The sequence below is a fragment of the Macaca nemestrina genome, chromosome 4 (genome assembly GCF_043159975.1).
Source record: "Macaca nemestrina isolate mMacNem1 chromosome 4, mMacNem.hap1, whole genome shotgun sequence".
In the NCBI taxonomy this organism is placed as follows: domain Eukaryota; kingdom Metazoa; phylum Chordata; class Mammalia; order Primates; family Cercopithecidae; genus Macaca; species Macaca nemestrina.
Window position 1 is genome coordinate 23,290,845 of NC_092128.1, and position 17,310 is coordinate 23,308,154.

Genomic DNA, 17,310 nt, shown 5'->3' on the forward strand with positions numbered 1-17,310 from the left:
CAAGAAGCTGGGGAGAGTTGGCATGTGTCTCACAAGAAGCTGGGGAGAGTTGGCATGTGTCTCACAAGAAGCTGGGGAGAGTTGGCACGTGTCTCACAAGAAGCCGGGGAGAATGCACGGGCTCTGTTGATAAAGGCAGGAAATCTGCAGCACACTCTAGAAAACAATTATAGTCATCCTCAAGAATCCTGGAAGTCTGGTGTTCCCTGGGAGGTTCTGAATAACCCAGGTGTTATTGTGAAAGAAAAATCAATGGGCTAGAAAACTAACAAACAGCACCACTGAACAGAATTTTAATTTCTGAAATGAAAAAGCCCTGTGGCTTTGCTCTGTGCACAGATGAGCCCACTCTGTGTGCTAATGGCCTCAAACCAGGTCAGCCTTTAGATGGAGTACTTCACAACAGGAAGAGTCACCAGGGATCCTGGCCATCAATGTGGCAGGCCATGCCAGCTGGTTTGCACAAGTCATTTAATAACCTCATGAGGTAGGGACTCACAAAACCTTCCTTTTTGTTGTTGTTTTTTAGATGAGAACATGAAGCCCAGAGAGGCCGAATAACTTGTTTAGGGGTCACGCAGTAGAGTCCTGGCTGACTCCAGAGTCCTCCCTCTTCCCCACTCAGTGACGTTACCTCTGTAATTACAAACCATATCCTGAGCTCCAGGCCATGTCTCCCGAGCACATGGTATCACTTAGGAGGGAGCAGGAAAGACATGAGAATAAAGCTGAGCCCACCAAACCCCCAGCACAGAGCCAATATCCCACTGAAGCTGGGCCTGGAGCTCAGACTGGCTCTGGCCGGGGCATTTAAGGCCAATGTCAGGACTGAGATTATAAATGAAGATTAAAAATGTGTACCAGTGGGCTGGGTGCAGTGGTTCTTGCCTGTGATCCCAGCACTTTGGGAGAGACTCAGATGAGCAGATCACTTGAGGTCAGGAGTTTAAGACCAGCCTGGCCAACGTGGTTAAAGCTCATGCCTACTGAAAAAAAAAAAAAAAAAATCCAAAAAAATTAGGCAGGTGTAGTGGTTTCACTGAGGTGATTTCCTTAGTTTTTCTAAGCACCTGTAGCTCCAGCTACTTGGGAGGCTGAGGCTGGAGAATTGAACTCAGGAGGCAGAGGTTGTAGTGAGCTGAGATTTCGCCACTGTACTCCAGCCTGGGCTGCAGAACAACTCTCTGTCTCAAAAAAACAAAAACAAACAAACAAACAAACAAAAAACCCGACAAGCAATGTGTGCCAGCTCATGCTGTCTGGGAGACCAAGAAAATCCCCTTAGAGTTGAATCAGATGGGGGGTTTCCAGCCAGCTCACGGTGTGGCAGGCGGTCTAGGAGGCTTCGGATTCAGATGGCCCTGCATTGATATCCTGCCTCTGCCCTTACGCTATGACCTGAGAGATGCTCCTTAAACCCTCAGTTTCCTCATCAGTAAACTGAGATACGGATAGTGCTGCTTCATAGGACTTGTTGTGGAGTTCAAATTAGAAAGTGAATGCAACAAGCAAAATGCCGACACTAGAAGCCTCTCCATATTCTTGGTTCCTTTCCTCTGCCTCCAAGTGGAACCCAGAGAAAGTGGCCTACCTGTCATTTAGGCACTGAGTCTCCTAAAAGGCCATCACAGCCAAACCGCTGTTCTAGAATGGGATATGCTAAAGAGGCAGAAAACGTAGCTGTTGTCAGTCAGTCCCTGGGGAAAGTAACCCCAGTTGCACTGACTGAAAAAGCTTCGCAGGGCTGTGTCATGGGGTTGGTGGAAAGACCATCTCCCACAACAGTCCCGCATCTTCTGTGGGTTTCTCTCCTCGGTAGACAAGAAAATAAAGCTCCAGTTGTGCGACAAAGCCAACTCCTGGAAGCCTGGGAAAGTAACCAGGCAGTGAGAAAGGCCCTTGACCCCCAAGTTCAGCCGCTTCCCTAGGACAATCTTGCAGTGCCTCCCGCTCCCCCTAGGGGGCTGCTTCCCCCGACCACACCCCATCCCCCAACGCTACCCTACCCTACCCCCCGCCGACCATGATCACCGCCCTCTTAGAGTGGACTCTGCCATGGAGTCACAAGCTGTCCAGAGCAGTGGGCCTTCCCTGCCCCCAGGGGGCATTCGTGAGAGTAGTCCGCTGAGGAATGGGATTGGAGACAAGAACTAGGTTAACCAGAAGCAGGGGCTCTTCCTCCCAGGAAATGATCACAGCGAGAGCAGATGTCCCTTCTCCTACACAACCCTCATCAACCAGAGGCAATGAAATGTCCACGGGGCAAAAGAAAAGGAGATGGAGCAGCCTGCCTTTATTTTGGTTTTGATGTTATCAAAGTGTTTCGTGCACAAAGTTTAAAAATCAGAGACTTTAATACTGAACGCTTACAATGAAAAGTCAGCAGTCTCTTTCTCATCCCTTCCACTTCTCCCCCTAGCAAGTCCCACCCCACCCTCAGAGTCAATAACTTGTAACTTTGTTAACAGCTTCTTCTGTCATTAAGCTCCATTCCTATATGAGATTCTTATATTAGTCCTTGAGTTCTCACTGTAAGCATTTATCAGTTGACTTCTTGTTATAGCAGATGAAGATTTTTTTTTCTTTTTTTTTTTTTTTTTTTTGAGATGGAGTCTCGCTCTGTTGCCCAGGCTAGAGTGCAGTGGCGCAAACTCGGCTCACTGCAAGCTCCACGTCCCAGGAAGATTTTTTCTTTTACATCCCCTACTTCGCCTTCCATGACCATCCTCCCAATATGCTCATATCACAATTTTTGTTAATTCAGTAATCAAAATTAGTATGATTATGTACATATTATTTCAAATGCTATGTATTTTACTATATATTTCCTTTCCTGTTGAATTTTTATTTTTGCTGCAGTTAAAAATGTTCTTGTTTTCTCACTTCAAGAGAGTTTTTCAATTAGACGTTAATCTTTTCTATATCTTTTCCTCTCAATTTCTGTCATGGTTCCTCCAGCTGGAAGCAATTCTCATGTATGTGACAAATATTTATTGAGCCTCTACTTTTGCATATTATTCTACTGGGTATTAAGATGTATAGAAGGGAACCATTCACAGCCAAAAAATTTAGTTGAGAGACAAGAGAGGTACACATACAAAAATAAATGGACAACAGTACAAGCAGAAAGCAATCAGTCAAGCATTGCTCCAAGTGCTCTGTGGTGTATGGAATTAATGGTGCCCAGGAGGAATGTTCTGGAGTCAGAGGCTAGGGCCACAAGAAAGGTTTTTCTGGAGGGTGCCAGGCCTGAATTGGGCTTCAAAATCTGATTGGAATGTACAGGCAGAGATGGAAAGAGAGAACGTTCCAAGTGAGAGAATCAACAAAGATGTGGTCCATGAACCTCAAACATGTGAAACATCTTTTTAACTACCCTGTGTCTCAACTTCCCCATCATTAAATTAAAAAGTAGAAAGGAGCTTATAATTGGTATTGTGGCTACTAAGGAAGAGAAAATCCCTATTCTTAGAAAATATACCCTGAGCCTGGGAGGTCAAGGCTGCAGTGAGCCGTGATCATGCCACTGCACTCCAGCCTGGGCAAGAGAGTGAGACCCTGTCTCAAATTTTTTTTAAAAAAAGAAAGGAAAATATACACTGAAGTATATAGGGGAAAAGGACCAGCCAAAATTTATGTAACTTACCCTTAAATGGTTCAGGGTAAAAAAAAAAAAAAGAGTATATAGGTATTCCTTGTACTATTTTCATTTTTGGAATTCATTGGAACTTGAGAATTATTGGGAATTATTTAAATTTTTAAAATTAAGGCTGGGTATAGTGGCTTACGCTTGTAATCTCAGCACTTTGGGAGGTCAAAGGGGGCACATCATGAGGTGAGGAGATGAGACCATCCTGGTTAACACAATGAAACCCCATCGGTGAGGAGATTGAGACCATCTTGGTTAACACAATGAAACCCCATCTCTACAAAAAATACAAAAAAAAAAAAATTAGCCGGGCGCAGTGGTGGGCGCCTGTAGTCCCAGCTACTCGGGAGGCTGAGGCAGGAGAATGGTGTGAACCTGGGAGGCGGAGGTTGCAGTGAGCTGAGATCACGCCACTGCACTCCAGCCTGGACAGCAGAGCAAGACTCCGTCTCAAAAAAATATAAAAAATAAGTGAGACTCTCAAAACAAATGATGAGGATATTATGTTAAATGAAAAAAAGGTAAGATATAAAAGTATACATACTGTATAAATCCATTTATGTAACTATATAGACATAGGAAAAATGGAAGAAACTATAAGTATTAACAGTAGCATGATTAAGGGTAATGTTGTCTTTAACTTTTTCTATATTTTGAAGTTTTCCATACTGAGCATGTATTAATTTTCTAATAGAAATGAAATGAAAATAATTTTCTAATGTTTTCTAAAAACATTAAAAATTAGGTTTGGGGAGAAACCTAGGGTTATTTTAAAAGATCAATATGCCGGGCACGGTGGCTCACGCCTGTAATCCCAGCACTTTGGGAGGCCGAGGCGGGCGGATCACAAGGTCAGGAGATCGAGACCACGGTGAAACCCCGTCTCTACTAAAAATACAAAAAATTAGCCGGGCGCGGTTGTGGGCGCCTGTAGTCCCAGCTACTCGGGAGGCTGAGGCAGGAGAATGGCGTGAACCCGGGAGGCGGAGCTTGCAGTGAGCCGAGATCGCGCCACTGCACTCCAGCCTGGGCGACAGAGTGAGACTCCGTCTCAAAAAAAAAAAAAAAAAAAAAAAGATCAATATAAAATTGTATGTGTTTATTCTTTAAAATCATATTCACATCATATTTAAATACAGTGGTTTTATGTTTTCCAAAATGGAGAAGAATATCTATCCTCTAGAGTTACTGGCCAGATTGAATGAAATAATCTTTGTAAAGTGCTCAGCCCAGTGCCTGCCCACAGTAAACGCTCAGTAGATATGACTCTAGGATGGTCAGCTATTTCGATAATCGTCACCTCCCTGCTTCCTGTTCGCCAGCTTCTTTGATTGAGAACAGGTTTGATTGGGTATGGCCCATTCTCCCAGCTGGTGCTGGGCCCTGGGTCCTTGGTCCAGGAGGGTGGCTGACCTGCCTGGCCTCCCTACAGGTGGCGGCGGAGTACTTCAAGAACACCACGCTGCTGCTGGTGGGGGTCATCTGCGTGGCGGCTGCCGTGGAGAAGTGGAACCTGCATAAGCGCATCGCTCTGCGCATGGTCTTGATGGCGGGAGCCAAGCCGGGCATGTAAGTCTTATTTGGGATGCCAGGCTATAGTGCATCCTTCTAGCTCCCAGTGTGCCACCAGGACAGTGGTCTCAGGTCACTGCGGATGTCCACGTCAGCCTGTTTTTTCACCAACAGGGACGGGCTGACATCAGAGCCATAGGACCCGTCCAGGGAGAGGGCTATGGAGTAGAAATTTGAGCCTGTGACCTTGCTATCATTATCCAAAGAACTTACCCATTGACCTAGGCTGCAAGGGCAGCAGCTTACAACATATAGGGGCCCATTAAGTAAAACAGGATGGACCAATAGAAATTGTTTCCCAACCTGCTTCCTGTGTATCAGGGAACAGGCTGGAGCGGAAGTGCCTTTCTTCTCCTTTGTCACTTAAAGAGACGTGAATGTTTCCTCCCATCCACCCTGAGTTTTTGTCATCAGTTCAAACCACAGACCCAGTTAGAGACACTGCATTTGACTGTGATGCAGGACGGGGTCCCACCCTCGGGGAATGTGTTGCGGTGTCAAGGTTGAGTTTTGTGTTAGCTTCACTGATGCTCCATTTGGATTCCCCTGCCTGTACCTTCCCTTTGGGAATATCCTGCTCACCTCCTCCTAGTTTACAACTTACTTGCTATATTTTATGTAAGCTGCTCTGACTCCTATGGAAGTCAATGTGAATATAAATAAATAATATAGTATTGGTTCTCAACACGAGTCATTTAGATGACTATAGGTTATGCTTAAAAGCATGTTCCTGTCTCCCAGATTGTCAAACAGGTCTGCTAACTACAGCTTAATCCACCCCCTAGCTCAGTAATAATCTTGTCCCCACACTCAACCTCCCAGGCACACAGTGGCATTTCGTCACATCATATGGAGACTCTGTGGCTCTTTAAAATCTCTGTGTACTCTCTGCAAGAATTTTTTTTTTCTTCTTCAATTTTTTTTTTTTTTCTTGTTGAGACAGAATCTTGCTCTGTCGCCCAGGCTGGAGTGCAGTAGCACGATCTCGGCTCACTGCAAGCTCTGCCTCCCAGGTTCATGCCATTCTCCTGCCTCAGCCTCCCAAGTAACTGGGACTACAGGTGCCCTCCACCACACCCAGCTAATTTTTTGTATTTTTAGTAGAGACAGGGTTTCACCATGTTAGCCAGGATGGTCTCGATCTCCTGACCTCGTGATCCACCCTCCTCGGCCTCCCAAAGTGCTGGGATTACAGGCATGAGCCACTGTGCCCGGGCAAGAATTTTTATCCTCTCGTATTTCCACTCCTCCCTATTTACATCAGTCAGCAAGTTGCCACCCCCCGAGGCAGTTACCTGTGTGGGTACACAATCGGCGAAGTCATGTCTCTGTCAGCTGACGGAGTCCACATGATAAACGCACTGTCCCCAAATTGTGCAAAGTCAGTAATTCCACCTAAAATAATAAACACAGTAGTCTTTATATTGGCTTATCTTATGGAAACTAGGACATGTCTGTACAGGCACATATTGCACAATGTTCTCAAAGCCAAAGAGAAATAATTGGAAGGTTATCCTTGTTAGTGTTTTTCTCCAAGTGTTGACGCTTTACAATGTCAGCTGGAAAAGTGTACACAAACAGTGACAGGGGACACTTCTGTGACTTTGGGGGCTATCCCTTCAGCATGTTTACAGGTAGTGGGCAGAACTGTGAGCTCCAAACATTCATCTCTATTGGGTCACTGATAACTATGGTGACTTGGCAGCAAAGCAAGGAGTACCGTAGCACTACAGAATTACTGACTGCGAGGGCAAACAAAGAATTCCCTTCCACACACAAACACACATCACCACCAAGCTCCAGCCAATGTCTGCAGAGACAGAAAAGCAACGGTGAGTCTATACCCTGTGGCACTACTACTAGAGCTTCACTAAGGACTTTTTTCTGGCTAAGGCCGCTAGTCCATGAAGTGTAATTCATTCATTCAACAAGTATTGCTTTAATACTCATGCTGTGCCAAGCACTGGGAGTACAGAGCTGAATGGCACCCTGCAGGACAATCGCCTGCCTTTCCAGCCACATCTGTCTAGACCAGCCCCAGCAGGTTGGCAGCAGGCCCGCTGTGGGGCCGCAGGGATGTGTGTTCTGTGGACACTCTGCCCCAACCCTCCCTGCCTTCCAGGCTGCTGCTCTGCTTCATGTGCTGTACCACGTTGCTGTCCATGTGGCTGTCCAACACCTCCACCACCGCCATGGTGATGCCCATCGTGGAGGCCGTGCTGCAGGAGCTGGTCAGTGCTGAGGACGAGCAGCTCGTGGCGGCCAACTCCAACACCGAAGAGGCCGAACCCATCAGTACAGTTTGCTGGAGTTCATCTCTCCTTTGCTCCTCCAACCTCCCCTGGGGTCCTCCCGCCTGGCTCCTCTGGGGAGACTGCCCAACTTGGTGCCCACCCCAGGACCCCCTCAGCCATGCCCCCACCTTCCTCTTCCTCTACCCTCTCTCCTCTTTCCCATCCCAGCTCTTGGACTCTGAAGCTTCCCTGAACTCCCTGTTCTGGCTCTTCCTTCCTCCTTCACTTATGGACTCTTTTCCCCTAAATGTTCGAGGGTACACACTGCTCTTTGCCCCCAAATGCTCAAGGACCACTACAAAACCCTGGGGTCAGTCTGCATCCATGAGCCCCACTCTACTCACAGAGCAAAGGGAAGGAGAAATGTCACCCACTCCACATGCCCCACCCCCACCCTAAGCCCTTGAGCTACGCTCCATCCCACAGGGTCGTCCCAGCCTCCACCTCTCACATACTGCTTTTCTTTGCTACTCGTAGGTCTGGATGTAAAGAACAGCCAACCTTCTCTGGAACTCGTCTTTGTCAATGAAGAGTGAGTATGACTGCCCTCTTCCCAGACAGAGCCTCTCAGAATCCATAGGGGAGGTCAGAAAAGATGGGACCTGGACCCACAGACAGCTCTTTGAGATGTACGGTCCAAGCTTGCCACCTTGTCACCCCCCCCCCACCTCCTCCATTTCCTCTCCACACCTAGGAGCCACCTGTCAGGACCTGGAGGGTCACTTCCTTAACCACAGTGTTGCAGTGATGAGGAAGAAATAAAAAGGCCACACTGAATCTCCATGGATATATGAACTGTCCACACAGCCACCATGCAGAATCTCATCTAAATTCATGTCCCTTTTAGGAAAATAATATGTTTAATTTGTTCATGGAAAACCATTCACATATCGATGTCACTGCAGATTCTTGGAGAATCATGAAATATTTTCTAGATATTAGATAAGGTCTTAGTAGATTTGGTCTTGTTAGATATGGCAAAGAAAACTTAGGTGACAGGTAGGGGATGAGGGGACAGGAGGTGAGAGGGCCATGTGATGATGGGAAGCAGAGCTGGAAAAGGAGAAACAGTCTCAGACATTCCTGGGAGGAAGCTCCATTAACAGCTGATTCCATTTGGAGATTCTGTTTCAAAATGTGGCCCACAGGCATGCCACAATGAATAGTCCACATTTAAAAGCTGGATTTGCAATACAGCTCAGCTCTGTCATTCGCCCTTGTAAAAAAGGAGAACACACATTAGGTGAAATCAGCATTCGCAGTGGGACAGATGCGGAAGGGTGCCATCAGGAAATTGCTTTATTTGTCACCACCACTGTCTTCAATCATAGCATATTGGATTTCTTGATGACATCACCCTTGATGATATCTCAGGCAAATCCCGTAGCTCTCCTGGTTCCTTTCAGGTATTATAACAATCTCATGTTCAGACATTTGGGAGACTAGTCCAGATTCATATCAAAACTTCAACTTCTCATCCAAAGCTTCTCCCACACCCACCCACCCCTCACCCTAGGCCTGCAGAAGAAAGAAGGTGAAAGTAAGTGGTGGAGGGAATTGAGCTTCTTTCTTCCTTCCTCCACCTCCCTCTTCTCCTCCTCTTCTAACCCCGCCCTCACTCTGCTGCTTCTGACCTTTCCGGGCTTACGACAGCAGCTTTAGGGTACAGGAAAGATAAAGGGGTGAGAAAGGTCTGGACGGGGACTATTGAGGTCTACAGTCGGTGCCCTCTGAGATTTCGGTCCCTGGCTCTTTCATCTGTGGGGCAACTGCCTTCAGGGGCTTTGAAGCATCCCCTTGTGGTGCCCTCTGCAGGGTCTTAGGCCTGATGGCAGGGCCTTGCTCTGGGATTAACACTCACGCCACCCTCCTGGGCCTGTGCTCTGGAGGTTCACTCCCCCACAGCCCCTGTGCTGGGGCTGCCTCTGCCTCTGGGCAGGCCTTTCCCAGATGACCCAGGAAAAGGCCATCCTCACTGTGGCCTTTTCTCCTCCCTGTGGCCTCTCTGGCATCACCCTGCTGGCTTCTTGCCTTTGCTCTTTTCCACACAAAAATGTGTCCTCCAAAAGAGAAGCCTGAGTTGTCCCTAGAACTCTAAGCATCTTTTGTGCTGGTGGGAACTGGGTCGTTTGCTGGGCATGCAGACAGCACTCTTGCGGCCACTGCCTCCCATGCTACCTGAGGGTCCTCGCCCGCCCTCCTCACCCAGTTTGGGAAGAAGGAAGGGGAAACATCACAGCACATTTTTCTCCCAGGCAAAGAACTCACTCCAAAGAACACCTCCCTCTGCACACCTGTGAGTTTCTTATCCTTCCCTGGCAGAGCCTGGAGAGGGGCTGTGGCCGCAGGACCCACATCCCGCATGTGTGTGCCCAATACGCTCTCCGTCTTCACAGTGGCTGAGCTGGTGGCACCCACTGTCCTCGCAACTAAGAAAAACTGGAAACATTCACTGATCACTCAGTGTGTCCGTTACACTGATGGCCAAGTTCTCATCTTCTTCTGTCCTCAAGGCAAAGGGACCAGCAGGGGTGGGAGACACTCACCCCGTGAAGCGTACTTGCTGATCAGAAGTTCTTCCCCTCCCCCACACTCTCCCTCTCCCTCGACTCTCCCTGGGTAAAATCCAGGCCCTCCTTGCTTCTGTCACCTCAGATACGCATATCACAAGTTCCCCTTTCTAGATAGTGGTCTTCCCAGAGTCAGCCAGTAAGAGCATGGTCAGGGGGCATAGGCTCTCCAGAGACACAGACTCCTGGACTCCTACCTTCCTCCACCACTTAGCATCCCCGTGCTAAGTACTGGTGTAAATGGAGGTATGAATGCCAGTACCATAGATCTGTGATGAGGATTAACAATGTCTGGGGGTTAAAGCCCATATATATGTACTCTGTATCTAATGACCACTCCACGTCTGCTGTCAGGACTATCGTTAATATCAAAGGAAAGTGCTGCCCCTGCCCTCAGAAGGAAGCCGGCCCCGGCCCCACTAATCCTTACAGCATCTCAGAAGGCAAGGGAGAGATTAGTCTTCTTTGGAGGCTAGAAAACTGGAGTCCAGAGAGTTTAAGTCCCTTACACAAAATGCCTGATGCAGGGGGACCTCCCCTCCCAGGAGTTGGCCTCACTGACGTAGCTCCTGTGTCCTCTGCTTGATTCCAGCAGGTCCACCGCAGACCTCACCACTCTGATGCACAATGAGGTATGACCTTGGGGTTTTTCTGTGCTTTGGAATCACTTGAAAATCCCTCAGCACTTCTTCATGGAAACCCAAGATTCAGAACCAGATTTTCAACAGCCACAGATCCACCTTAGAGTTCCTTTCACTGAGGATTCCACTGACAAAATGTTATTATTAAAAAGGACACATTGGCTGGGCATGGTGGCTCATGCCTATAATCCCAGCACTTTGGGAGGCCACGGCAGGAGGATCACTTGAGGCCAGGAGTTCAAGGCCAGCCTGGCCAACATGGTGAAACCCCACCTCTACTAAAAATATAAAAATTAGTGGTGACGGGCACCTGTAATCCCAGCTACTTGGGAGGCTGAGGCAGGAGGATCACTTGAACCTGGGAGGCAAAGTTTGCAGAGAGCCCAGATAGTGACACTGTACTTCAGCCTAGGCAACACAGCGAGACCCCCATCTCAAAAAATAAAAATAAATAAAAATAAAAAGAACACATTTACAGGGGAAAGCAGAATTTACCTGCACACAGTTACTCGAACTTACTTCACTCCCCCAAGTCTGGTTATACATCTTTTCAGGAGAAGTGTAAGAGGCCAATAAAACATTGGACTTCAGCTGGGTACAAAGGTGTGCCCATGTAGTTCCAGCTACCGGAGAGGCTGAGGCGGGAGGATCGCTGTGGCCCAAGAGTTTGACCCCAGCCTGGACAACCCAGAGTGAGACCCTGTCTCTAAAACAAACAAAAAAACTGTGGACTTGGTTGTGATGATTTTTTTCTTTTTTTTTTTTTTTTTCCATCTTTTATATGAAGGGTTCTTCATTAGCTAATAAAGTCCCAGAAAGGCTGCCTCTCCTCTAAGGGCAGAGCCACGTTCTGCCTAGTTTCAAAGCCTCTTCAAATGGAGAGCTTGACCCCAGGCTGAGCGGGATGCATGCTCCCCCTGGCTTCTGTCTGGTTCCCACAGTGCTGAGGCATGGGGTGGCCCTGGGATGATTAGGTGGTCCTTCTCGAGGCACCTGACTCACCACTTCCTCTTCCTAACAGTGAGATGGCCTTTGTCCCAACAGAACCTGAATGGTGTGCCTTCGAGCACCAACCCCATCAAAACTGCAAACCAACACCAGGGCAAGAAGCAACACTCATCCCAGGTAATAGAACGGCCCCTTCTGGCCCTGTTTCCTACATGAAACGCTGTGAGCTGCTTCCCAAGGGCACTGGCCTTGAAGTCGTAACGGAGTCAGGCTAGTGAGCTGTCACCAGGCACTCATTCCCCACATACATGTCTGGCCTGTGTGCACCACGGAGATGAGACATCAAGCTCACTTTGACTGTAGCAAGACAGTCCACTGCCTGAGCCCCAGTGTCTTCAACTATAAAAGCTGGGGGTTGGTGTAGATCAGAGGTCCTCAAACTAGTCTTCAAAAATGCTTCAGGGACACTGCAAATATTTTATTTGAGTGTCCTAAGATTGTAAGGCAACTGCTTTTCTGAACTAATAATGATCTTCCTGGCACGATTCCTCTGAAATAAAATGCAGAAGTCAAATGAATGAATGTTAGGGCTTCTATAAAATAGCAACTGTCACTTACGACCCTTGATTTCAAATGTCTGGGTTCATCTCAACAGTCTCACTTGTTTAATGTCCATCATCATAAATAACTGCCATTTATTAAATGCTTATTATGTACCAATCATTGCACTCAGCATTTTTTTCTCTGGTCTTGGCTAAATGAGGTAGCGATTTTGAGCTCCAGTTTTGCAAACAAGGCAAAGATGAAATCATAACCCAAGGCCAAGGAACTAGGTAGGGGAGCATTCTGATTCAAATCCAAGCCTCCATGACCCCATGGAATTAACCCATCCATATACTTCCAATTACAAAATTGGATGCATGCCAGCCAGGTGCGGTGGCTCAGCACTTTGGGAGGCCAAGGCAGGAGGATCCCTTGAGCTCAGGAATTCAAGACCAGCCTGGGAAACACAGCCAGACCTCATCTCTACTAAAAATAAAAGTAAAAACATGAGCTGGCATGGTGGTGCATGCCTGTAGTCTCAGCTACTCAGGAGGCTGAGGCAGGAGGATCACTTGAGCCCAGGTCAGGGCTGCAGGGAACTATGATGGCACCACTGCACTCTAGCCTGGGCAACAGAGTGAGACCCTATCTCAAAAAAAAAAAAGATGTATCCAATTGCTACACTTATACTATTCTGTATAAAATTTCACTAGAAGAAAGGATTGTGGGAAACCACTGGACCAAGGAATCTTTGAGGTCTCTTCCAGCTCTGATAATCAATGGATCTTTTAGAGGTCTGGAAGGGTCCAGACATACTTCGGCCCCACGAGGAAGACGGGGCAGTGGGAAAGGGCTTTGAGAGATATGGCAAGGTGGCACTTCCCCATTGGTTCTTTCATGACCTGACTTGCTGACAATTGCACCAGGACTTTCCTAGTCTCATGAAGAATCAATGAAGGTGGCCAGGTGTGAAGGGAACAGAAGGGACTTGCTTCTTCAGGCAACACTTGAGACCAGAGTTCAGCAACCTCTCTGACCCTGAAAGGCCATCATCTGGACCAAGCAGGGCCAGAGAGGACCACAACTAAGCTGAAGTTTATCTGCAAGGGGGAAGAAAAAAGTAGAGAGGAAAAGTCAGGCAAGGAGAAAAGAGTGAGGAAGGGAGGGAGGAAAGAATCACACTCCAACCCTCTTCCCAATGAAGACTAGGGTTTTTATATAATCCAGGTGTATTTTGTAGTCATCTCTCCATCAGGGCTTGAAGGACTTGAATGGCCAGACTTGAGAGAGATTCAGAGGTAGCTTGATGGGTCTTGGTAGGATTAGAAAGGGCCCGAGGGGAAGGCCAAATCCTGTCATTCTAACTCTACAGGAATAACATCTGTTTGTTGTTCAAATACAATGTGGAGCGACACCAGTTTTACTGGAGTTCAAATAAAAAGCCATGCTGTCAATAATAACATTAATCACAAAAATAATAATAGCCTACCATTCATTAAATGCCGGGAAGTGTTTTAAGTGCTATACATATATTACTTCATTTACTCTTCACAACAATTCAGCAGAGAAAATATGGTTTCCACCATTTTACAGAGAAGAAACTGTAGCTCTGATGCATGCCCAAGTTGATAAATCGTAGGAACTGTGATTTATCTTTCTGACACCCAAGCTCAAACCCTTTCCGCTGTACCATGGTGCCGCCTGCCTCTCATGCTTCGGCCAGAGAGCCCAAGCTGGGATGGAGAGATTCGCTGATTTTCCTTTGTTAGGAAAAGCCACAAGTCCTGACCCCTAGCCCCAGGAAGCAGAAGCTGAACAGAAAGTACAGGTCCCACCATGACCAGATGATCTGCAAGTGCCTCTCCCTGAGCATATCCTACTCTGCTACCATTGGCGGCCTGACCACCATTATCGGCACCTCCACCAGCCTTATCTTCCTGGAACACTTCAACAAGTAAGTGATTCACTTGGTCAACAAATATTTACTAACCACCACTGTGTGTCAGGAACTGGACTAGGTGCTAGAGATATGGTAGAAAATGAGAATGGAAGAGTTTCTGTAGAAAGAGGGAAAAACAGGCTGAGCACAGTGGCTCATATCTGTAATCCTAGCACTTTGGGAGGCTGAGGCGGGGGAATCACGAGGTCAGGATCTCTAGACCAGTCTGACCAATGTGGTGAAACCCTGTCTCTACTAAAAATACAAAAATGATCTAAGTGTGGTGGTACACACCTGTAATCCCAGCTACTCAGAAGGCTGAGGTAGGAGAATCACTTGAACCCAGGAGGCAGAGGTTGTAGTGAGCCAAGATCGTGCCGCTGCACTCCAGCCTGGGCAACAGAGCAAGACTCCATCTCAAAAAAAAAAAAAAAAAAAGTCCCACCACAGTGGCTCACACCTGTAATCCCAGCATTCTGGGAGGTCAAGACGGGTGGATCACTTGAGGTCAGGAGTTGAGACCAGTCTGGCCAACATGGTGAAACCCCATCTCTACTAAAAATACAGAAGTTAACCAGGCATGGTGGCAGGTGCCTGTAATCCCAGCTACTTAGGAGGCTGAGGCAGGAGAATCATTTGAGCCCAGAAGACAGAGGTTGCAGTGAGCTGAGATCGTACCACTGCACTCCAGCCTGGGTGACAGAGCAAGACTCCATCTCAAAAAATAAATAGATAGATAGATAGATAGATAGATAGATAGATAGATAGATAGATAGATAGATAGATAGATAGATAGATAGATAGATAGATAAATACAAATTTTAAAAAGAAAAAAAAGGGGAAAATCAAGTCATTAGAGCTAAGTGAGACTGGAGAAGTCTAAGACTCTGCAGGGAGAGCCCTTCTCAGGGAGCTCGCCCATCTGCTGGGAGGAAATGCCTCCCTAAAGAGGTGACCATGTGGAAACCTGAAGGACGGGAGTAAACTAGATGAAGGGAGATTATCCAGACAAAGAAAACAGTGCGTAGGAAGGCTCCGAGGCAGGACAGCAGAGCACATAAAAGAAAACGACAGAGGGTAAGAGGAGGCCAGGGAGCTGCACGGGCAGATCTCCAGGGCTTGGCAAGACCCACTGAGGAACTTGGACCACATCTGAAAGGCTTTGAGATGCTTTTAAAGAATTTTAAGCAGTTAGTGAGGTGGTCAGATTTATAGTTTTGAAAACTCATTCTGGATGAAAAAGACAAAAAAAAAAAAGAGGGGGGAACAGATTGGAAAGGAGAAAGCAGACAGCAGGAAGGCAATTCAGGACACTGCTGCAAAGTTGTCCAGGGCAGCCGGTGGCTTGGCTGACAGCGCAGTGGGGAGGAGGAACAGTCAGGTTTAAGGGAAACTCAGAGGTCACTTGCTGGGTCTCAGGAAGGTTAGACAGGGCCTGAGAGAGGGAAAGGCTGTCTGCGCCTCTCAGGCCTCTGCCCTCAGCAGGTGAAGGAATAGAGGGGAAAGAGGAGGAATGGGGTCTTGGAAAAAGTGGCATAGAGGCTGAGATGTCCAGGTGAAAACAGACCTGTGACTCTCAAGGGAAATATTAATGTTTAGGCTGAAGGCATAGATTTGAAGTGAGCAGCCTGCAGGGCTGGGGCCATGGGCATGCCACCGGTACTGGGACACGGGCCACCATGCCCAGACAGGCGTCATGCTTGGTTTAATGTTCTGCTGTCCCTGCCTGGATATTCATAATAACCTTTGGGTAAAGGGGCCACATATTCATTTTGCCTTCTGGTACGGGAAGTTACAGGAGTGGAGGAAATTACCTAGAATATACAGAGTAAGGAGAACAGAGGACATAAATATAAAGCTCACATATTTAACAGACAGAAGGAAACAGTATCAGACAGCAGAGAGGAAAGGGAAATCTAGTGCCACTCTACCCAAGGGAGGAAAGTATTTCAAGAAAAAGGAAGTGCCTACAATATTTAACGTCAATGAATGATGATGCAAAGTAAGGATGAAAAGGTATCCATTAGATTTGGTGACATGGAGGTTACTGGTGATGTAGGCAAGAGGACCTTGGTCAAGTGGTGGGAGAAGCCAGATTCTGGTGAGTTGAGGATTCTGGTGAGTGAGAAAATAGAGAACTGACTGTGAAGGGAAGGAGAGATGTGGGATGATAATAAAAGTAAAGTAGAGGACGGGCACTGTGGCTCATGCCCGTAATCCCAACATTTTGGGAGGCCAAGGCAGGCAGCTCACCTGAGGTCAGGAGTTCGAAACCAGCCTGGCCAACATGGCAAAACCCCATCTCCACTAAAAATACAGAAATCAGCTGGGCATGGTGGTGTGCTCCTGTAATCCCAGCTACTTGGGAGGCTGAGGCAGGAGAATCGCTTAAACCCAGAAGGCAGAAGTTGCAGTGAGCTGAGATCATACCACTGCACTCCAGCCTGAGCGACAGAGCAAGACTCTGTCTCGAAAAAAATAATAATAATTTAAAGAAAAAAAAAAAAAGGAAAGGAAAGCAGGGTCAAGAAAGAGTTTTCAAGATGGGAGACATTTAAATGCTGGTAGGGATGATCCAGATGAGAGGGAAGTTAAAGATCTGCGAGAAGGGATCACTGATAGAGGGATGTCTCACACCTAGAGGAGTTTTACACCCAGCCCCGAAAACAGAGACCCAGGGAAAACACAGCGTAGGTCATTTAGGCCTGAGCCTTGTCTAGGCAAAAGCCATGGCTCAAACGGCCTGGTCCATCCAGGCTCCACAGGAAACAACACTTGGGCTGGGGAGCGACAGCTCTGCCTGCTGATGAATGAGCAGTTCGCCAAACAAATCCCCTCTACCCTGAGACCAGTGGATGTTTAATAAAGATTTGGAGATTGCAAGTCCTGGTTCTCTTATGGGCACTGTAATATCTAAAAACTTCATTAAGCCCTAGAGCTTCAAATTCTCCAGAACTGTGTCCCCCAGTCAAAACTTACATTCCTTTGGTGATTTTAGAAACAAAGTATACCAAGCTGCTCCTTTTTCTGTTGTCTTGAAAACCAGATGAATAAACTTAGCAGAATCTTTAAGGGCAAATAAGTCCTGAGTCATTCTCTTGAGTGCAAAGTAAATACACTTTAACAATATGAATTTTAGTTGTTTTGATTCCTT

At 47.1% G+C, this 17,310-nt stretch overlaps 1 protein-coding gene across 2 annotated transcripts in view; it reads left to right on the forward strand.

The window, feature by feature from the left end:
• Positions 1–17,310, forward strand: part of LOC105471326 (solute carrier family 13 member 4) — a 48,201-nt gene that overhangs the window by 15,578 nt on the left and 15,313 nt on the right. The window contains exons 3-8 of one of the 2 annotated variants that reach the window (XM_011723765.3): positions 5,082–5,218; positions 7,344–7,516; positions 7,993–8,047; positions 10,678–10,717; positions 11,771–11,851; positions 13,987–14,171. In XM_011723765.3, the coding sequence (XP_011722067.1) occupies positions 5,082–5,218; positions 7,344–7,516; positions 7,993–8,047; positions 10,678–10,717; positions 11,771–11,851; positions 13,987–14,171 (671 nt within the window). The remainder of the gene's footprint in view (positions 1–5,081; positions 5,219–7,343; positions 7,517–7,992; positions 8,048–10,677; positions 10,718–11,770; positions 11,852–13,986; positions 14,172–17,310) is intronic. The other variant, XM_011723766.3, reaches the window with a different exon arrangement.